Here is a 21487-nt window from a genome sequence, read left to right on the forward strand (position 1 = left end):
TGGGTTAGGGTGGCCTTGTTTCCATCTTGTCTCGATTCTACCAATAGCTCGCAAGGAATCCGAACAGCTCCCCCTCCCTCTCTTTCTCTGTGTCTCTCTCATACTAGATACACAGTAAGAACTGCAGTGAGTACACAGTAGTAGCATTAACCTTACCCCATCTTACCTAGTCATTGTTAAGTCTATGGACAAGTAGAGACAGAACTGAACGGACAAACTCCCCGCCATTCCTCATCCACCATCCACGTCCCACACGCGCCAACCAGAGCTCGCCCATTCTTGTACCCGTGATAACCCACTCTGACCATCACAGCCGATCGTATCGACATCCATCTTCCACCACATACTACCCTACACCTACTACTTCATGCATCTGCAATGATACTAGATAATTGAAAAACTCCAGTCACCTTACCATCACATTTCCATACCCATTTACTGCCGTGAAAGCCGATACCAGCCTGCGTAGTGGCTCTTGGCACCCTGAGACACGCCCGAGCTTGCCAGATTCAAGGTTGATGTGATATACGGGTCTGATCCATTCCCTTACCCAGCACTGTCATCTGTACAGTTGCATCGCTAGTTAGGCCCCTCCACCCCTTCGTCGGAGACGCAGCGCGCAGCTCAGGGTTTTGTTCCTTTGTGTTCTATTCCTTGTGCTGCATCTGCTGTTCTTTCCTTCACTTCGTTTCAGACGCCCCATGGCTGTGTTGTTGTCCCGTTTCCTTGAATAAAACACCTGGACGAGCCGCTTTGGCCGCCTCCCGTCCACTTATCTTTGTTCACTCACCACATCTCAGCTCTGCGATCGCTGCAGCACCTCAACCGCCATGGCAGAAGGTGACCGCCAGCCCACCGGTGGGAGAAGTGTCCCTCAGACCGGGACGAACTCGGACGGCACCAACACACCAACCTCCGCATCGCAATCGCAACAACTTGCGTCATCGAGCTCGGAGGCAGCGCGTCGCAGACCACAGGGCATCCAAACACAACCTGTAGGCTACGGTACGTCCTTCTCAACCAACCTCGTTGTCTATGGTTTTCTAATCTCCGCATCTAGGCTCCATAACATCTGGCGTCGAGCGTCAACAACGGAGCGCCAACACCCCTGACCAAAAGACTTCCAAGTCGAAGAAACCCGCGATGAGCCGTAGAACCACATCCACGCACGTTCCTTATAAAGGGCAGGAGTTCTCCGTCGACGATGCCGAGGATGAGGTCAGTCAAGACATCTCAGCACAGCAGGAGCAGGGAAAACACAGCACCAAACAAACATTACGCCGGAAACCGTCCACCATAAGACGGCGAACCGCTGCTCAGTCGCCTGGCCTCATTACACTCGAGTCTACCGAAGACGATGCGGTCGAACAAGCCCCTAGCGCCGCTCCGGTTGTCCCTGAAATACAAGCTGGATCATCGGAGGAAGAGACACTGAGGCCAGATGAAGACAGCGGGAGTGGAAATGGCATCGATGACGACGACGATCTGAGTGATGCAGAAAGTTTCACCCTGAAGGATCGCCAGGAAGCTATCAACGTTACCCATCCCTTCGGTATAAGGATTTGGAAACCCGCTTTGTATAAGAAGGACAGGTCCGTTCAGCGCAATGCCGAGGGCGATATTCATTCCACTCCCGGCTTGTTTGTGACCAACTGGTTACTCCTCTTCAATATCGCCTGGACTCTGGTGTTCGGCTGGTGGCTTGCGCTCATTGCAGCAGCTGGTGGTCTACTCTGCGCTCTTCTTGGCTTTGCTGATAGCTGCATGGATTACTCCCGCCTTCTATTCCGCCTTGCTGGATATTTGTTCTACCCCTTCGGCAAGTACGTCAAGCTGATGCAGGACGAGGCATATGCGGAAGAAGATGAAGGCGAGGGCCGCAGCATCGGTGAGTACGAGCAGTGGCAGAGCGGTGACATCGAAGAGGGTCGTCTCTTCTTCGGGCCTACCGAAAGTTCTCGCAGTCAAACATCATCCCTTGTCGGGCGGAGGCGGAACAGCATCGACTCAACCGGTGACGATGAGACGACCAGCCTGCTTGGTAGAGATGGCCGCGCCCATATCTCACACGCCGACACATCAAGGACGAAGAGGAGACTCTTTGGCCGTGGAAAATGGAATGTGGGCCGAGTGGTCTTCTTCTTTTTCTTCTATGGTATCTTCACGCCGGCCCTGTTCTTGGTATGCGGCCTTTGTTGGTTCTTGGTCTTCACCATCCCTATGGGCAAGGTGACTTTACTCTTATTCCACCATCTCCGGAAACATCCCTTGGCACTCTCCTTCCACTCTGATAGTGGTAATGTACGACGTCCAGGAGAGTCGTCCTCTATTTTGCTATGCACATATCGCGCCGTGGGCATCAAGTACTGGAAGTACACCATTGACGGAACAAACATCTTCCTCATCAACCTTCTTGGGTTGGTCGCGTTCACCATTGTCGACTACTGGGTACTCGATGTGGCATTGGGATTGAAGTTTTGGATCACAGACCAGTTGTTTGTCTTTACACTTGCACTGGCCTCCATCATTCCCCTTGCGTACTTCATCGGCCAAGCAGTTGCTTCCATATCAGCTCAGTCATCGATGGGAGTGGGTGCCACGATCAATGCCTTCTTCTCCACAGTCGTCGAAGTCTACCTCTACTGCGTTGCCCTTAACGAAGGCAAGGCACAATTGGTAGAGGGCAGTTTAATTGGTAGTATCTTTGCCGGTGTTCTCTTCCTTCCCGGACTGTCCATGTGCTTTGGTGCCATCAAGAGGAAGACGCAGCGTTTCAACGTCAAATCTGCTGGTGTCACTTCCACTATGCTGCTGTTTGCTGTCATCGGAGCATTTGGGCCAACATTGTTCTATCAGATCTATGGAAGCGTAAGTCACCCATCCTCTCTTTACTTCGTGTCTCTCTAACCGACTGCTAGCATGAATTGAACTGCCATCAATGCGTTCGCCACCACTCCGAACCCATGGAAAGAGACTGCCGCAGGTGCTATTTCTCTCAATCACCAGCCATCCATGATGAGTTCTTTACCAAAGCTGTCAGGCCGTATACATGGTTTGCGGCACTTCTTTTGTTCCTCTCATACGTTATCGGTCTGCTGTTCACACTACGAACCCATGCGGCTGTTATTTGGACAAGTGAGCTTGACGAGAAAAAGCCCGTGGACATGTCTGCCAGCCACATAAGCAGCCACCTCAGTACAAGTGGACACCTTGAGGTTCCAAACACCCTGACCAGGAATGCGACCAGCACTTCAGTTCCGCGAGGCGATATTCGTGCCAGCCAACTTTATAAACGCATCGTAAACCAGACGTACCAATCCGTGGGGCTAGGGCCGAATGGTGAGTCTCCCGACCAAAAGCGACCGGTGAGCTCTACATCCGGGACCCATACTCCGCATCTCGTCCCACCCAAAGACGGTGATGAGCACCACATCTCTCCTGAATTCCATATCGAAGGGCTTTCCGACGAAGCAAGCCAGTCGCTTGTTCGGCAAATAACCGAGATAGCGGCCACGACTACGGCCCTTGCTACCCGCGATGTGACTAAGGGTACCCACAAAACTTCCCACGGTGTTGGCAAGAAGCATGCTGAACGACCGGCCGCCCCACGTAACGCATCAGCCGCCCCTGAGGTGGAGGAGACCGCGCCAGGCCACACCTCTGGTGGACACGATGCGCCGAATTGGAGCAGGACCAAGAGTGCAGTCATTCTTCTGACTGCGACGCTTGCCTATGCCATTATTGCAGAGATTCTGGTCAGCACCGTTGACTCGGTTCTGGAAGGATCCAACATTGATGAGAAGTTCTTGGGAATTACCTTGTTTGCTCTCGTGCCGAACACGACCGAATTCCTTGTAAGCAAATCCCAGCCATGAAAGTTTAATGTGGATCCAACTAACGAATTCTAGAACGCCATTTCGTTCGCCATGAACGGAAATATTGCACTGTCCATGGAGATTGGTTCAGCATACGCCCTACAGGTTCTTCTTCTCCAGATTCCGGCCGTTGTCTTCTACAGCGCTATCCAGGGCCGATATATCGACCCGGTTGAGATTGCCAACCACAGTTTCAGTAAGTTCTGATCATTGTGTTGGGATCGGAATAGTTATACTGACTCTTCCACAGCTTTGATCTTCCCTCAGTGGGACATGGTGACGGTGATCCTGTGCGTCTTTCTCCTATCGTACATGTACGGCGAAGGAAAGAGCAATTACTTCAAGGGCTCGATTCTCATCCTGTCGTACCTCGTCGTCATTGTCGGATTCTACCTGTCCGGCTTCGACGATGACCTCGGCATGCGTGGAGTCAACCCATACGACACGCTTGCCGTGGGCGGCATCTTCGAACAACAAGTGCAGTCCATGTCTTTCAAGACGAAGGGGCGAACCCGTGGCGGACCGGCTTATTAAATTTCTCGTTAATAGAGGATACGCACGCATTCTCCAATTCCTGGTGCACACCCAAAAGGCCCGGCCCCGTAGATGGAATTCCTTTCACATAATCCCTCACATCACCCTTTTTCTGTTTTCCAATGTTCCATACCTCCTTCACCATTCCTTCTTTTAAAAAATAATTCGGCAGATTGTGTTTGTTCATTGCAGATTTTCGAAGGTTTGCGCATAGCGTTGGGCGTTTTACATGGCGTTTATTTGGTTCTGTTTCAATGTCAATTCATACATCCAATCATAGTTACCTCTTGTCATTTTGATGTTTCTCGTTGGAAGAGTAGTGTGAAAAGATGTTTGTTGCTTCTTATCTTGAGTTCTCGTACATGTGTGAAAGTATCATTGAGGGTATGCAATACGATTCTACACGCGTCATATATGAACAAATTCCCTCGTATCAATCATTCTTACCCGGAGGATGTCCTCCATTTAGATTCATTCCCAAAGAGATTAACAATCAAGCAAGCCCTCCTGGTCCCTTCCTATAGTAGCTATACGCGTATATATGCACTACCGCTAGTCACCGCTACTATACTTAGATACCTTGATACTTACACACTGACATACTTTCCTGCCCACTCACCAAGGAAAAGTCAATATCACAGCACACAACACCAATCCCCCATCCCCTTCCTTCCCTTCCCCAAGAAAATGAAATGAAAAACAGAACGACAATCCCTCGTCGGACCGATCTCGCTCCGCCCCATCCCGGCCCTTCTTCGAACAACCACATTTCACCGTGATAGTTGACTATGGATCCGTTTCGGTCCGCACTCGGTCTTCGCATCCCCACGGCATGGTATCGCGGGACTGCGTTTCTCCGGGGGGGAACTCACTTACGCATGAGTACCTAGGTATATTTGGAGATGTTGAGCTGGAATAGACAGCTAGAAATGGAAGTCTATGTACTCGTCGAATTGTGGTGTGTGTGTAAGGCGTCAATTCATTTCATGTCATTTCGTGTGTCTCTACACAACTACTACCTACTCAGATACAGATACATGGAATACGCATGTGTGTTCCCCACGGATCGTCGGTTATTTCCTCCTCCGCCTTAATGTACCTATACATTTAGCTTCTCACTTCTTTCCCCGTTTAGTACTTTTCTATCTGGTTAGCCTGGGGTGCTTTGCATTTATGGGGACCGGGACGGCCCCCGGGTGGCGCAGCGAACATCACGATATGTACTCCGTACATACATATTTGAAATCACTTCACCGTCGGGTAAATACTTCGGTGGTTTTCGTTGTTCTTTTTGCACTTTTTCCATTGATTGGATTAGTGGGTTTGTGATTAGTAGCCGGCTTCAACCTCGTACGAAGCCATGCGAGAGCCGGCCGGTGAGCGTTGTTACGTTCGCGTGGGGAAGCTCCGAGGCTGTGCATGCGTGATCAATTATCAAATTCTGGGGGGTTCTAGAGACTAGGGAATGGTTGGAAGGGAGGGACGGAGGGAGGAGACGCGCCAGGTTTCAGATCAGAAGTCGAGGTCGAGGTTGAGGTCGAGGTCGAGGTCGGCAGCGGCATCGGGCGGTAGCGATGCGGGTATGCAATGTACAAGTACATGTACGAGTATGGCACTGTGGAAGGGATGGGGATGGATGGGATGGGATGCAAGGATGGATAGAAGGGCGGAAGGATGCGGGTAGTACAATAGCACAGCACAGCAGAAACAATGCCACAGCTATGCCACGAATGCTACGAATGCCCGCCCGTGTAAGAGTCGATAATTAAATTGACTTGATTGATTTGAATTACACCCTTGCGGGAGGAACGCGACAACATCTCAGGTTCAGGTTCTAGGTTGAGGTTCGAGATGTGGTTCAATAGTTTGAGAACCAGAGAATTGCATGTGCCTGTTGTCTCAAAGGATAGTGCATGTTTTCTCCGGTAAGCTAGGTATTCTGGTAGCTATCTTGATTCACATTGGACATGCATGTACATGTAGGTACTGTTACTACAAAATGTAATATGTACAATGGGAATGTATATGCATATCTGTACTCTGCAGATACATAGTGATTTATCACCATCATTGCTGCATACAATTACGATTCATGGTGATGATTCTGGTGATGATTTATCGACTAAACTTCTTTTTAAGTCTCTTGCATCCCCGTACCGTACCGTACTATCTAACAGTATCTGGACACTGGTTACCGGTAAGTCCATATGGAGAATGGAGAATGGATCGTGGAGTATGCCGCCCGCGTGCTTTCAGCTCCCGCGTCATCTTGCCCCGTGCCCATCCCCAAACACCCCCCAATTCACTATTCACTACACTATCAATTAGCTCACTACTCCCGCCCACTACTGTCACTGCCACCACCACTACGAGTATCATCCATCATCACCATCATCATCATCAATTCAAATACTATAGCTAGTTATTTTGACTAGTGCTATCCGACATGACAGCCCGCACTTGCACTAATCCGGTTAGCCTATCCATCTCGACCCGCACAGCTCCGCGCCATCCCATACCTTTATCTCCACTTGCACTTCCACCCAAACACGGCATTCTCTCCCACTCAAACCCCCCCAGTCGCTCCGTCTCAGATTCCTTTTCGAGTGCCAGCTCATCGTATATACTAATTCTCATCATAGTCACATCACTACTACATATTACTACTGCCCTCACTTTGGTGACACTGCAGATTCGAGCGACCCGTTATCTTGGTTTGCATTGCATTGCAGTGCAGTTCCTTGCAACTTGGAATCTTGGAAGCGGAAGCGCGCCTTTACCTACTACGAGTAATCAACCACTATTTACCCTGGAACCCCGCGCGTCTCGATCGAGTCCTGCACTTGTCGCTGGCCTGTCGATCTGCTAGCTACTCGTATGGTGGCGCCCATCTCCCAATCCTACTCGTACTCCCACCTCCAAGCCACAATTCCTCCAACATCATTCACTGTACATAGTCGTACTTCGTAAGACCGGATCGGATCGCTTTCGTCTCTTCTGCGTCCGTCTGCCTCCACCTCCCTCCCCCAACCGTCGCTACACTTCCCACTCCCATAGAGTAATCATCTCTACTGCGGACTGCGGACTGTGATCAGCGACTTGCGACTTACGACCTGCAAACTGCGACCACCATAATGGGGTCCTCACGCTTCTCGTGGTGCTATTCCACCTGCGCGCTGGTCGTCGCTCTCGCCTCCGTCGCCTCCTCCGCCCGCATCGAGCCCTCCGACAAGAACACTGTCATAGACACCTCCAAAGGCAATCTTACTCTGCAGACCTCCAATGGAGCCAATCTGTCTGACCTCGTTCCTCTTACCAGAAATGCCATCATCTCGCAGGTTCGCTCCCCGCTCCGAATATCGCGCGCAACGTTCCCATACTGACTCAAACCCACTTGTAGAATGACCCTCTCCAAGGAAACCTCCGTTATACCAACTTTGACACCGTCCAGAACCTCACCAACACCGATGTCGCATACATGAGCTGCGATCCTAATGACTATAATGGTTTGCTGGACGCTGACGCCCTGTTCACGCAGGCGCGGGATGGGCACAACCTTACGGCGATCATCTTATTCAGTCTGAGTGCGGACTTTTGCACGTACGGTGAAGACCAGTCCGACCCCACTAAGCAGGAGTTTCCGGTCTACTCCATGATGATGCAGCAACAGTCCGACGCGGTCGCTACCGAGTTACGCGCTGCCGAACCCGACCCTGCCAGAAAGTTCTTCGTCAAGATCGTCGCAGGAGGTAAAGGTAATGGAGATTCTCAGAACTCCAACCCTCCAAATCAGAGCCCTCTTGGTCCATCGCCTTCCACTGCAGTCGCCATGATTATCCTCTATAGTATAACCGGTATCATCACGGCACTGTTCTTGATCATAATTATCACTGGTGCTGTTCGAGCACATCGCCATCCGGAGCGATATGGGCCCCGCGACATACTCGGTCGACCCAGGCAGAGCAGGGCTCGAGGCCTCGGAAGGGCCATGCTAGACTCCATTCCCATCGTAAAGTTCGGCGAGCGTGAACCGCCCAAGCCGACAGATGTCGAGATGGCGTCGACGTCGGAAGCAAGGAATGTCGACAACGACGGCACGGCTGGAACAACTGCAGAAACAACCACCAACCAACGCTCAGAGACAGAGACACAACAGGAACCACCCAGCCAGACGGCCACCACTCAGACAGCAGATGAACCCAAGGACACGAATTCCAACCAAGCCTCCTCTGGCATGGGCCCCGCACTCGCCGCTGGTGCTGCTGCTTCCGAGTCCAATACCTCCGAGGAGGAACATCTCGGTTGCTCCATCTGTACGGATGATTTCGAGAAAGGCCAAGACATCCGGGTACTCCCTTGCGACCACAAATTCCATCCCGAGTGTGTCGATCCATGGTTGTTGAACGTCTCCGGCACATGTCCGCTATGGTAAGTATCATTATTTATCAACTACAAATTGACCGTTACTAACATTTTCTCAGCCGTGTCGATCTCCGTCCATCGTCCTCCGGTTCGGGCCGCACCAATGGCTCTCAAGACCCAGACCACATGCCGCCGCCACTCGATGGATTCGAGAATGAATCCGGTCACCGTCGCCGCTCTGCTCTTCGCGATCTCTTGAATGGCCGCTCCCCGCTCAACAACCATGCCGAGGCGCGTCTCGCTGCAATCCAACGTCTCCGCGAAGAGGAGGCTGCAAATGCTAACCCAGAGGATGCCACGGCTGCACGGAGGAGCAGGCGGATGAGCGCCCGGTTGAGTGGTGTCTTCCACATTAGGACGAGGAGGCACGGTGCCGATGCAGTCCCTGATGTTCCACCTTCTACCGACGTCGCCGAGTCCTCTACTGCGGGCGCGGCCGCTTCAGAGTCTACTCCAGTGGCCGCTACTACGACGCCTTCCAACGCTGCGGGTTCTTCCAGCAGCTCGGTTCCAGACGAGAATGCTACCGCAACCGCTGAACGGAAGGCCTGAACTTGAACACTCGATACCTTCAGACATGAAACATTGATGACGATACATACTTCTCCACATACGAACACGATACCTCTTTCCCTTTTCTCGTTCTCCAACATCTGGCGTAAATCCCGGCTTAGGCGTTCTTTCTCCCATCTCTCATCACGATACCAGCCACGCGGCACACATCTCTCACGTCTTCATTCATCATGATCCCATTCCTCATCAAAACCACCCGGTTCTCTTTGGATACCTTTTGGATCTCACTATGCATTTGTTTGGCGCTTTTTTTTTTCATTTTGATTGAGTAAAAGGAGGGGCAGGGGCGTTGGGGGGCGGCCTTCATGCCGAGATTTTATTCTTCTTTACTTCTTGGTGTGCTTTAACTACGGTAAATGGGCTCTTATCTTCTGCGCTTTATAATTGGATGCGCACACAATACGACACATCATCCCACGGTACGGTTGGGGTATACGGGACGGTAGTATACGGGCGGTAGGGATTGGCTTGGTTCCTTTGCTGGGTACATTGTCCTTGGACTTTGTCTTTGGATTTGACTCTGGCTTGGGCTTTTGGCTTACCATTTTGGATCTCACTTTTGAGCTCTGGCTCCCCTTCTTGTCCAACATATCCCCTCCATTCCGACGTATATCCTACAAACGGAATTGCCCCCGACGAAGAACATGTATCCAAAATACTGCCCTTTCAGAAATGAAACTGATTTAATACCCCATGCTCTTCTTTCTCATCTTCATTGTGCTTTATGGTGATGTGACACGTGATATGATTTGACATAGTACATTGGATCTTAATTTCTTTCTCATTTGCTACCATTGGTAATATCTAAATTATCTACTATGGAGAATGCATGGGTAATTACCACTCTAGGATTACACAGCATAGTCGTTAATCTTCGCTTATCTCAGGAAGAATCCATCCATACCAAAAACAGCATTATCATACATAACTTCCTCCCATAAACTCCACCACCACTCCCCTCAATGTTCAGACTCGCTACATTCACCAGTCGAGTCGCTCCCCGAGTCGTACCTCTCGCCTCCCCCCTCCGCCTCATTCGCTTCTTCACATCCAAACCAGCCTCAGACCAACCCTTTGAGGAAGAGTCGCTACCCTGGTACAACCCCAATCAATTCTACCCAGTCCGCATTGGCGAGATCCTCGACTCCAGGTATAAAGTACTCGGGAAGCTGGGGTACGGTGCGTACTCTACCGTCTGGCTTTGTAGGGATGTTAGGTATATAGCTATGCATTCTCCCATATTTCATTGTCATATGTATGTACATAAGCTGATGAGTCCATGAAAAGAGATGCCAGCTTCGCCGCAATAAAAGTCTGCACTCGCAACGTAGACCAATCCGCACGTATCCATCGCGAGCTAGAGTTTTACGAGCACGTCAGTTCACTCGATTCGCAGCACCCCGGTCAACGCTTCATTCGCGGGTTGTTGGGGACATTTGAAATCTCCAGCCCTACCGGTGGTCAACATCTATGCCTTGTTCACCCCCCAATGCACATGACTATCCGAGAACTGCAGTACATCAATCCATCGCATAAACTCAACGAACCGCTTTTGAAGTGGACGCTGCATAAGCTACTAACCGCGCTCTCCTTCCTGCACGATGAAGCCAACGTCGTCCACACAGGTACGCAACGCTTCCACAACCCACCCCCCCTTTTCCCCCCGTGGCTGATAGATGGAAATAGACATCACTCCATCAAATATAATGATGACCGTGGAAGACGAATCTATACTCGATGACTTTGAAAAAGCCGAGATAGAGCAACCGTCACCGACAAAGCCCATCAACGACACCCACACCATCTACACCTCCCGTAAACTCCGTCTACCTAAGGATTCTCTGTGGGGACAGCCAGTCCTCTGCGACTTCGGCCAAGCGTGCATTGGAGCAGGTCCTCACAGGGGGTTGATCCAACCGGAGGTGTACCGCGCGCCGGAGGTGCTGTTCGACATGGGATGGAGTTCCAGCGCGGATATTTGGAATGTCGCAGTTCTAGTAAGCCAATGCGAATCTGCATGTGTCCACTCATCACTAAAGTCGAATCATAGATTTGGGATCTCTTCGAGAATCGGCATTTGTTCAACGCACGAGATGAGGAGCAGAAGGCGTCGGCGACTCACCACGTCGCTGAGATGGTTGCGTATATGGGGTTGCCGTCGCGCGAGTACGTTCGGAGAAGCGAAGTCACGCGGAAGGTCTTTGACGATTCAGGTCAGTGACAAATTTCAAGTGGTTAAACCCAATTAACTTGAAGGCGATCTAGGACGGTGGAAAGGTGCAGGGGGGACGGTTGTACCGCAGCTCTCCCTCGAGGAATCGGTAACGGGACTCGATGGTGAGGCAAAAGAGAGGTTTTTGGGGTTTGTGAGGTCGATGTTGGAGTGGGAGCCGGAGAAGAGGAAGTCAGCGAGTGAGCTTCTTGAGGATCCGTGGATGGTTGGAGCGATACCATGAAAGGGATATGGTCATTTCTCGTAGAGTAAATCACTTCCCAGCTGTTGTTGAGTATGTTACGAACCACGCCAGATCTCTATACTGATTTCCATAGTAATGTAACAATACTGTAGATATATGATCTTGCTGTGGAATGTAGAAGGTATATGTTAAACCCTGATCAATAGCAAAGATAGAGCGAGACGAACTTTAGTGGGTATTATACTTCGAATATTCCATCCTCTCAGGACCTCCCTTTGCCTTCTAGGACTCGATATCTATTAGAGAGTAGCTCAGTGATTATCATCTAACCTCCTAGTCTGTGACCATAAATCTGTATGATCCTCCGATCTCGTACTGCCAATATCCCTCTCTGTCGCATCCTCTGGCCCACCCCATTGCAACCCTAGCGACGGATCAGTATCAGTAAGACTCAAATACGGCATCTCGACCCCACCACTCGTCTTCCGCTCACCCTCTTTTTCCCTCATCTCCCTCCGGCTCCCAAGCGCAATCTGCGACCTCGCAATCGCCTTCGGCAACGGGTCCGCCCCAGCATCACCACCACCCCCCGCCTGCGACCCTCCATCCACCAAGTTCCCAGTCGCCCTAATGTACGACGAAAAGAGGTTCTGGTAGCTCGCGTTGTTGACCCAGACCGCCCGCATCCCGACGACCGAGCATATCAACGCGCAGACAAACGCTATCCCGTACGGCACGAGTAGTTCCGACGCTGCGTATTTGTACGTGATCGGCCAGCTGTTAATCATGACGGGCACGAACTCGGACGCCGTGCCGTTTTTTCTGCCACAAGGTCAGCGATCGATTGCTCCGCGGGAAACTTTCAGGGGTAAAGACTCACATCAAAGCATCGTCACTCGCAAGACTCAACGTAATATTCTGGAACAGCCCCTCCAGACCGCGCGTCACCGCGCTGCTGTCCTTCCAATCGATGTCGACGAGTTTCCAAATGGTGCTCGTGACCCTTTGCGTGTTGTCCCGGGTGCGCCTCGCCTCGCCCAGCAGCATCTGGCCGAACGCGTCCATCACCATGCCGTAGGACATTATGTGATTGGCGGTGACGTTTCGTTGTTTGCCGGACCCGTTGGTCTCGCCGCGGGACATCATAGACACGGGGTGTAGCCAGTTGGAGACGGAGGCGCTGATGTTTTGGGAGGGGTAGGTGAAGTTGTAGTCGACGCTGTAGGTTGCGTTGAAGAGCACGCATTCGGTGACGTTGACTTGGCGGTAGCGTGTGTTTGCTGCTGTTGAGGATGTTGAGACGTTGTACCGGCGTGTGACGCTCCATGTGCCTTCGTTTGTCATGATGTATAGGCGCGCTCCGTCTTTGGATTTTGTGTCTAGGGTCGCTGTTGACCTTGATGAGGCGCTGGCGGCGGTGAGGCCTTGGTGGGCCCAGGAGAGGAACAGGGTTCCATCCTGGTCGTAGGATGTGACGCCGTAGCGGTAGGTGAGGTCGTTGATGTAGGTTTCGTTGGCTGACGCGCATTTTATGGCGGGCCCGTTGAAGTCGAGGTGGTAGCTGATGTTTGCGATGTCCATGGGTGAGGCTAACGAGAGCAGTCTCCCGGTTGATGCGGTGCGGTATGCCAGACTGTATATCCTAGGATGGCCCAAAAGAATGGCGCCGTCGTCGCCAGTAAATGTGCCGAAATTGGTGTAATTGAAGTCAATCTGACGAACTCGCGTGTTTACCGTTTCGTTGAAACTTTGAGGGGAGACCGTTAAAGAACCAGGGGTGACAATGGCTGCCAGCGGTATGCCCCTGTGAGGAGTGAGCATTATTCTGCCTCTTTATTTTGGGGAGACATACCACGATACCATTGCCATGACCGCAAGCATAGGGTGTCTCGCCCACACCGTGCTGCTCAAGAAACTGAAAGCGTTCGCCAGAACACTGGTCATGGCGTCTATCTCGCTCATTCTGAAGCTATGTTCCCGAAACCTTTGCCATTGCCGCTGTGTATACGATGCCCCCACGCTGGTCGCGAGAGTCAACTTCACAAGGATAGCCAATGCAATTCCAAACCTCGAGATCCATGCTTGTGATAAGGCGGCGCTGAACACAGGTCTCCCGTCCAGTTCCGTGCCCATGAAGTGGTGTCCAAGTGCGATGCCCAAACCCGCCAGAAGAGGGATCAAGATTGTTGCTGGAGCCCTCAGACTGACCTTGGTCGATCGGTCGCGACCGGGATTCACGGGCGTCCAGGACATGGACGGTTCCAAGGTTTCCGTGGAAGCTTGTTCCCGGTGGTAACTTGGGCTCCTAGAACTTGATCTCTTCATCTTCGACGAAAGTGACGATATGCGAACATGACACGGCTAGAAGTTCAAATAAGTCGTATACAAACAACGTCATAGCTAGGAAGATAGCTGTTGTACCAATCTTGGACGCCTTGTGTAGCTCCGCCACCTGGGGGCGGAATATGCGTGTATGCAGGGGTGGCCAATGAGGATCACCAACAGGCGATCCTTCCTTCAATCCTACGATACGAGGTATTGTTAACAAATGGGAAAGGCCAAAAGTAGTGCAGCTGAGTAGAATCCTGCCTCCAAATTAATCAAGAAGTGTTGCAGAAACAGCATCGCTATCAATTAATCGTGTGTATCTATGTAGACGGTCGACAAATGCTCTCTGTATGCGGAGAATCTTCGTTTCCACTGTCCACCAGGTACTTTTAAGAGGCTATGGAAGTATTACAGACTTTAAATAAGTGTAAGGCAATTGGTGTAGTATGATACTCGGTGCCTCTGCGAGTATGCAAATATTCGATTGGTACCCTCAAGTAACCTGGATAAAGGAGTGGTATCGTTGCGAGAATCTACAGCAATTGTAGTCGACCATCCAAACATGTAAACCAGAGATGCCTGTTTAATTGGCTCAAATCCGATGACCTAACGGAATGTAGTTAAGCATTCTCTCAATCTAACCCGGACCAATGTTAGCGTACAAAGTCAAAAGCATAGACATAGATGGTGATGAACCCAAATGAACGCACACCCACATTAATTCATAATCGGAAATTCTTACACTCTTCTACGATCCCGAGCCTCCGATATGGCTCCCCTAGTCCCATCGCCGATATCATCGGTGAATTCTGAGAGACCAAAGACTTGGAAGAATACCGACATCAATCAAGAGCGCTTGCTAAAATCCGTGAATTGGAAAGCACGCCGTGAATTGGAAAGCGCTTGTGGACTACGCGATCGATATAAAGCGGAAACAACTCGTCAATTACGATGACAGAGTTACCTGTGAGCTCTCTTCTGAGTACAAGATGGGCGGCATAAATGCCGTTCGGCGCCTTGACTTCGACGACGGTACGAGCTGGGTAGCACGAGTGCAAATGGGTCAATCAACCCCAGAGTCACTTAAACGGAAGGAAAATGCAAGTAGTTAGTGATATGTCTAAAATTCCGATCCCAAAAGTATTCGGGTACGGTTTTAGTCCCGAAAACCCGGTCGGTGTCGGCTTCATGGTCATGGAGCTCATTGCGGGGGACAGCGCTATGGACATGTTTGGTGGATGGCTTGAACATAAGGGCAGAACCCCTCTACAATTCAAGGAGAGGTTTCATTCAGCGATGGCAAGAGTTCAGGTTGGTCTAACAACATTCCGGCTTACGAATGAGCATAAGATACTAACAAAAGTTAGGTGGAAATGGCATCAATACGCTTCCCCAAGATCGGCAGTATCATTCGCCTCACTGACGGCACATACGACGTAGGCCCCATACCCAAGCTTGGAGGTCCGTTTGATTATCCTGCAGACTTCTTCTCTGCCTGGGCAAAGCACACCAAGTACCCCTACACCGACGCACTTGTCCGGGAACGCACACCCCCAGAGGTCGTGAATGAGGTGCTATCCTCTATCAAAGAATTCCCATCTCGGCTCACGAACTTGGCAAAGAATCACTGTTTCGAGCAGGGACCCTTCCCTTTGTTCCACACCGACATCTACAAAAGCAATATCATCATCGATTCAGAGTACAACCTTCTCTCCGTCATCGACTGGGAGAATGCAATTGCCGTTCCTTGGGAGCTGGTGGAATTCATCAAGGATCTATGTATAGTACCGCCTGCAATGGATGGACCACTATACCATGAGGAAGAGTCAGATCGACAAGCAATCGCTGATAGAAAAGTGTATGTCAAGATGGTGCGAAAGGTGGAAGAGGAGATGCGATTGGATAACAGACTTTCGAGTGTGCTGGGGAATGAGGATATGCAAAATTTGGCCAATGCAATTTGGCTCTATCAACAGAGTGGGAGGATTGGGTTTTATACGGGTGTTCTCGAGCCTTTTGAGTGAGGGACCCGGCCAGAAAGGTTCTGTGGCCGGGAAGGAAGAAAGACCTGTGGTGTATGGATGCGCTCCTTCAGCTTTTCCTTTTGTACATCTCAAGATACATGAAACAGCGAGGCAAGGACTCTATACAATTTGGTGTCCTAAGACAACGTCCCTATATAGGGCGCTCAACCTTCGGCCACATAGGGAATGAAGATTATAACTTAGAGGTTTTACAAGGTCTTGATTGACCTGAACAAGAGCGAGCAATAAATAATAGGGCCAACGAACTTTTAATATACCATGATATATGAATGCAGAATACGAATTGATACCTAACTACTCTTAGTGTTGTGCGAGTCCAACGAACTGGTGACACCGTATGCTATAGTATATCACCAGGAATTGGCATCCATGAGCGTTCGGAGTATGTCCGTCTTCCTATCCTGTATCCCAAGTTTGGAAAGCATGTTTCGCCGCTGTCAACCTTCCTGGGGGGTTTATCCATCCAACACTTCTTCGCACACTCCTCTGATGGTATGTGTCTCTTTAATGCTTGTTGTCTCTCACATATTGTCATATAATCAGCTTCGGGCAGTCTTGGATGCTGAATATCTGCCGGCAATTGTTTGTGCGGTATGTATCCTTCATCTAAAAATCCATCCCTGTCCAACCCTCGAAACTCCGTTTTGAAGTTCTTTTTATAAAGTGGAGGGCGTGGATCGATGGAAGGGAAAGCATTCCAGCATACGCGTAGTTGCTCGCCGTACTTATCACGGCCAATGCCTTCGAAAAGTTCTTGGAGGGCAAGCGGGGGCCGCCATTGTCCGACAATCCAGCATATCCAGCGTTCCTCGTTGCGCCAAAGATCAAGTTGCTCGCCCTGGTATTCATGGTATTCATGGGTCCCAAAATACTGAACTCCCCATGCAAAATAGTCTGTATACGACCAGAGCGCCCCTCTTTTGAGTGCATGCATCTTTGTAGTTGCTTTGGCGAAGGATTCGAGCAATGGGTACAGTTTATCCTCGTTTGGTGCCACGCGAAAACGTTCAGTCTCATAAGTCTGATGTTGTTGGTCAAAGTGCCAGCGTGCGTCGGTAGGATTTTCCTCGAAAGGGGGACGCATGTTGTCCGTCACTGTATATCCTACATCACGTTCTCCTTCCCCGTTGCAGCCCTTGAAGTACCAGGATCCTGATGGCGTGGTAGGGTGGAAGAATACATTAAGAATCTCCATATTGGGAAAGACCATATCCCCCAGTGAAGTGAACAATGTTTGGTCCACCTTGGCACGTAGGCTCAAACGCCGGAGACTCGGTGAAAAAGTATGAAAGCTTGCACTGAAGAGATCACAAGGTGCAGGTTCGACCAAGTTGGGCCCTCCGCCATGCTCCTCAAGCCTAGCGAAGTTGTGGTCGTACAAGAAATCCATCTGTACTCGTCGAAGGGTTGACGGAAATTTGACTTTGTTTAGTGCGTCGCTGAACCGAAATCTAGAGTCTCGAGCACAAGCTTCGTAGTCATGTTCGAAGTGTTTGTTGCATAGCTCTTGCTCTTCTCGCTCGAGCAATGTTTCCTCTTTTCCGAGCGATGAAAATAGACATTCGAGATTGGGACATTTGCTTGCCAGGTCCACTACAACTCTCAGATCCAGTCGTGAAAAACTGCACCAGTCACCAAACTCTTTGATTTTATTCCGCAGACGAAGGCTAGAGGGATTACAGACAGTAAGTTCGCGGACAGAGGCCAGTTCTGGAAGTTCTTCGGGGCATAGTAAGTGTACGCGCCACGCAGAATATAAACGATGCCAACAAAACCCCTCGCTCACCCAGCGAACCGGAGTCACTAAGACGAGATGTACATTCCCAAGGCCCTGTGACCTAGTTTCAGCAGATATTTCGGCCTTCTTGATAGTCTGGAACGCTTGCTTAACCTGCGCGGTGAATAAGTCGTCTTTCTCTTGAAGTTCAGCCACACTCTCTCGACAGGGCAATTCCTGGCTATCTTCTTTTGGAAAGCTCAGTGGTGGAAACTGGGTGTGTATCTCAACGTAACGCAAGTACGATAATCTTCGTGTGCCATAAATTGAAAGAAATTTCTCATGGTCATCCTCGTATCTTCCGAAATTGAAAGACTCGAATCCTCCACAGTATCGCTCGGCGGCAGCCTGGAAGAGCCGTGATACGAACAATGTCCGCTTAAGATCATCCACGTCCAGAAAGGAGCTGATTCGTTCCACTAGCTCTAGAGGGAATCTGTTCATGTTGGACTTAGTTGAGTATGATTTTGGGTGTATGGAAACTCTGTCCAATACAGTATCGAGGCGAGGCCATCTATTTGAAGTGCTGGTAGACGGTCTGTGCGTGACTGTGCCTCAGCACTTTCGCACTCATTAAATAAGATACTATTGATCTCTTGAACGATCGATGGACACATGATCAAATAATGATTGAATAACATTGTACCTTTCTAATAATCCCAGACTTGCCATTTCGTCTTGCTACCGGAACATGTACGTGTACACGTAAAGAAAACAGTATTATAGTCTTGCCTCGTCCTGGTCTTGATCTGGTCATAAGATACGCACTACCAAGGCCGCGGCTGCGTGCCATGAAAATGGCTGTATTGTGTCCAAAGCGCAGCCACCGCACGGCAAAATAACAATTCATTCTGAGCGTTGGTGAGCAGGTATTCCCTTCTTTTCTCACTAGAGCAGCTTCTGGCTTTCAAATTGCGGTAAACGTCCCGGGTGAATTGGGAAAGCGCTTCAGACGATCCGCGCCAGACAGTATCCATGTACTCATCAAATAGGGTACTCAGGCCCTGATATTGCCATGGACGCCAGGTCCCCAGCTTGCGATGATTACCTAGATCCCGGTCAATTTCGTCGATAATACCTCTGATTCTAAGAGCTTGAGTAGCGAAGATATCTGAAGTTTCTTGTAGATATCGAGCAAGCCCTATGGCTTGGCGGGCCCGCCGCAGAGCTTCGCGCTTGTTTGTGGCAATCCACCTGTTGATGTCGTCTCCGTCATAAATTTGTGCAGGAACAGCAGCGAAAACCTATAGAGATAGCTTTAGTGAAATGAAGCGATCGGCATAGGACATCGCACCTACTCGTGATTTCATATTGTTCATACTCGCATAAAGGCCAACCATCTCGTCTGAAAACGCATGGGTGTGGGGATAATGGTCAGCTATGAGTTGAAACGGTGTGCGGGCGGTGTGGTATCGGCCATTCAGTATGATTGCATCTCTTTCCCATTGCAGCACGAAGTAGTCGCAAAATCCCACTGTTCCACCTACAGACGGATCGGGATGCTGCCAACTTTTATGTGACAACTCATCATCCACCCAATTGAAGAAAGAACCAACAAGTTGCCATTCAAGATCATGCTCTGTATGGAACCGTATTCCCGAGTTCAATGCTCGAAGATAGGCTGGAGTATTAGCTCTGGTTACCCACTCTGTGTCATGTAGGTGATTAAGATCATCATAAACCCATCCGTAAGCACGAATGTTTGGCTAGTAGCTTCTTAGCTTTGTCTGCAACTACGCGGATTACACCTACGTGTTGGCGAACCTGCGCGCTCCAACTTTTATATGGATTGCTGATGAAATTGTCGGCTCCGCAAGGGTTGAATGACTTGGGGGATGCACGTGGCTGTAGAGCATTATGCGTTTTCTCAGCCTCCGGTATCCCGTTATTGTGATCCAAATCGTAGTAGTTCTATAGATAAAATCAGCAGAGCGTAAAAGTATACTCAATTAGAGTTTATACAACGTTGGCGTTGCTAACATTCCCTATGGTAGCAATTGTGGCCGTTGGTTGCGATTCTGGTTTCCCAACATCTTTCTGGTCGTGTGGCCTTCCAGCGACATGGGTGACAAGTATGTTCAGAGCGGCGATAGCGATGAAAGCCCATTTGCCCTTCATTGTGAGGAATCGAGTCCCTGGCTCGTAATAGCAGGACTTCTAGAAGTCGAGTGTTCCACACAAAAATGGCTTTCGATATTAGATAGACTATGAGTAGATCAACAAAATGAGAAATCAGTCCGGTTTATAACAGTAGATATTTGCGAGAATAAGGAGATGTTTCTTAATTTTCGTCCAGACATACGAACTCCCATTATATATTGAGCTCCAAGCAATTTGAGTAAAAGATCCCGTAGAATGAGAGTCTATCTGGCGTTAAAGTTGTAAAGAAGACATGTCTACTACGGGTGCCGTTGTTAATTCCTAGCATTATCTTGATCCTCTACGTATTTGATGAAGTGTTTGCTACAAGTCGCCGGAAACCGTTGGTAAGGCACCTATGAACATTTCGTTCAAGGATAGTGTCATTTGCAAAGTAGCGACAAGTGACAGTGACGTGTAGCAGATTTCTCCTCCAACTTTGCGCAACTGAGATCATCGATTGACGTACATTGAATGATTATAGATCTACTCCAATCCGCAACGTGCATATGCGGCGGCGAGGCACGGCAAAATGCAATATCAGAACGTGCCTCATGCAGGTTGGAGGACCAACCCAAAAAAAACTCCATGTACGCCGTAACGCCGCCTTCTTGGGGTCAGCAACCGCAAAATAAAAGGCAGAAGGGACACAATATCTTTTTAGAAGTTGTAAATTCGATACGTGACCTTGAGTTTACCGTGATCTTGATCCATGTCTTCGGTCATGTCGGTTTTCCTGCATCAAGTATTCAAATGCCTCTTCCCACACGGCGCATGTGTACCAATGTGTGGGACCTGGTCTTCTCTGAAATAATATCTGGTTTTTTTCGGATATCCAAAGTCCGGCGGCAACTGGATCAAATTATCTGGTCTTTGCCGGAATCAATGGTGTCACATTGTTCCTCACGACTCACCTGAAGTATGCCGACAGGCACTGTGGGTTAGTTCTGAAATATGTTTCCAACCTGTGTAGGACTCAAAGTGCTTTAAATCGTTGAGCACTAGTAAGATGTCATAGTTTCAGGGGTAGCAGAGATCAATAGTAGGAAATGGGGAAGTGTCGAGAGAACAGAGGCGTGGCAGCAATTTCTCAATATCTCGCTCATTTCTATTGAACGATGGTTCACATTCAGCCTCTTGTTCTTCATTTATTGCTTTACGGAATACTGGATCGCTATTTACTCTAATCTGATTTTAACATTCAACCATGGGCCCTTCACGGCGTTAACAGGACGTCACTCCAGGCATAAAATGTTGTCCCAATACACGGAGGCAACCTTTTGGTAATTTGATATGCCAGTGAATCAACGATCACATATCTGTCATGCTGCCCAACCAAAGTATATGTCATAGATCCACCGATGTAGCAGTTGAAAA

General features: G+C 49.7%; 7 protein-coding genes across 7 annotated transcripts; 4 read left to right on the forward strand and 3 right to left on the reverse strand.

The window, feature by feature from the left end:
* Nucleotides 1-830: 830 nt before the first annotated feature.
* On the forward strand, nucleotides 831-4409 carry BU24DRAFT_406265 (uncharacterized protein; the record flags this gene model as incomplete). The annotated part of the gene is made up of 5 exons (XM_033525754.1): nucleotides 831-1005; nucleotides 1061-2868; nucleotides 2919-3854; nucleotides 3909-4071; nucleotides 4126-4409. The coding sequence occupies 5 exons, from the start codon at nucleotides 831-833 to the stop codon at nucleotides 4407-4409; spliced, it is 3366 nt and encodes a 1121-aa protein (XP_033387958.1).
* A 2641-nt stretch (nucleotides 4410-7050) lies between these two features.
* On the forward strand, nucleotides 7051-9650 carry BU24DRAFT_419233 (uncharacterized protein). Its single transcript, XM_033527165.1, has 3 exons — nucleotides 7051-7747; nucleotides 7810-8837; nucleotides 8891-9650. The coding sequence occupies exons 1-3, from the start codon at nucleotides 7544-7546 to the stop codon at nucleotides 9381-9383; spliced, it is 1725 nt and encodes a 574-aa protein (XP_033387959.1). The 5' UTR covers nucleotides 7051-7543; the 3' UTR covers nucleotides 9384-9650.
* A 696-nt stretch (nucleotides 9651-10346) lies between these two features.
* On the forward strand, nucleotides 10347-11871 carry BU24DRAFT_439678 (kinase domain protein). The gene is made up of 5 exons (XM_033530324.1): nucleotides 10347-10620; nucleotides 10692-11029; nucleotides 11091-11401; nucleotides 11455-11617; nucleotides 11670-11871. The coding sequence occupies exons 1-5, from the start codon at nucleotides 10367-10369 to the stop codon at nucleotides 11858-11860; spliced, it is 1257 nt and encodes a 418-aa protein (XP_033387960.1). The 5' UTR covers nucleotides 10347-10366; the 3' UTR covers nucleotides 11861-11871.
* A 212-nt stretch (nucleotides 11872-12083) lies between these two features.
* BU24DRAFT_448077 (uncharacterized protein) lies at nucleotides 12084-14172 on the reverse strand (the record flags this gene model as incomplete). Its single annotated transcript, XM_033530861.1, has 5 exons — nucleotides 13674-14172; nucleotides 12702-13625; nucleotides 12315-12643; nucleotides 12152-12245; nucleotides 12084-12117 (listed from the first exon to the last, which is right to left on the reverse strand). Exons 1-5 carry the CDS (start codon nucleotides 14144-14146, stop codon nucleotides 12084-12086), a joined length of 1854 nt encoding a protein of 617 aa, XP_033387961.1. The 5' UTR covers nucleotides 14147-14172.
* A 746-nt stretch (nucleotides 14173-14918) lies between these two features.
* Nucleotides 14919-16173, forward strand: BU24DRAFT_431357 (uncharacterized protein; the record flags this gene model as incomplete). The annotated part of the gene is made up of 4 exons (XM_033529865.1): nucleotides 14919-15017; nucleotides 15079-15256; nucleotides 15291-15460; nucleotides 15517-16173. 4 exons carry the CDS (start codon nucleotides 14919-14921, stop codon nucleotides 16171-16173), a joined length of 1104 nt encoding a protein of 367 aa, XP_033387962.1.
* Nucleotides 16174-16466: 293 nt separating this feature from the next.
* BU24DRAFT_419236 (uncharacterized protein) lies at nucleotides 16467-18449 on the reverse strand. The gene has a single exon (XM_033527166.1). The coding sequence runs from the start codon at nucleotides 18413-18415 to the stop codon at nucleotides 16535-16537; it is 1881 nt and encodes a 626-aa protein (XP_033387963.1). The 5' UTR covers nucleotides 18416-18449; the 3' UTR covers nucleotides 16467-16534.
* A 289-nt stretch (nucleotides 18450-18738) lies between these two features.
* BU24DRAFT_459277 (uncharacterized protein) lies at nucleotides 18739-20089 on the reverse strand (the record flags this gene model as incomplete). Its single annotated transcript, XM_033531713.1, has 4 exons — nucleotides 18739-19215; nucleotides 19270-19677; nucleotides 19736-19882; nucleotides 19934-20089. 4 exons carry the CDS (start codon nucleotides 20087-20089, stop codon nucleotides 18739-18741), a joined length of 1188 nt encoding a protein of 395 aa, XP_033387964.1.
* Nucleotides 20090-21487: the final 1398 nt, after the last annotated feature.

This window comes from Aaosphaeria arxii (genome assembly GCF_010015735.1).
Source record: "Aaosphaeria arxii CBS 175.79 unplaced genomic scaffold BU24scaffold_2, whole genome shotgun sequence".
NCBI lineage: Eukaryota > Fungi > Ascomycota > Dothideomycetes > Pleosporales > Aaosphaeria > Aaosphaeria arxii.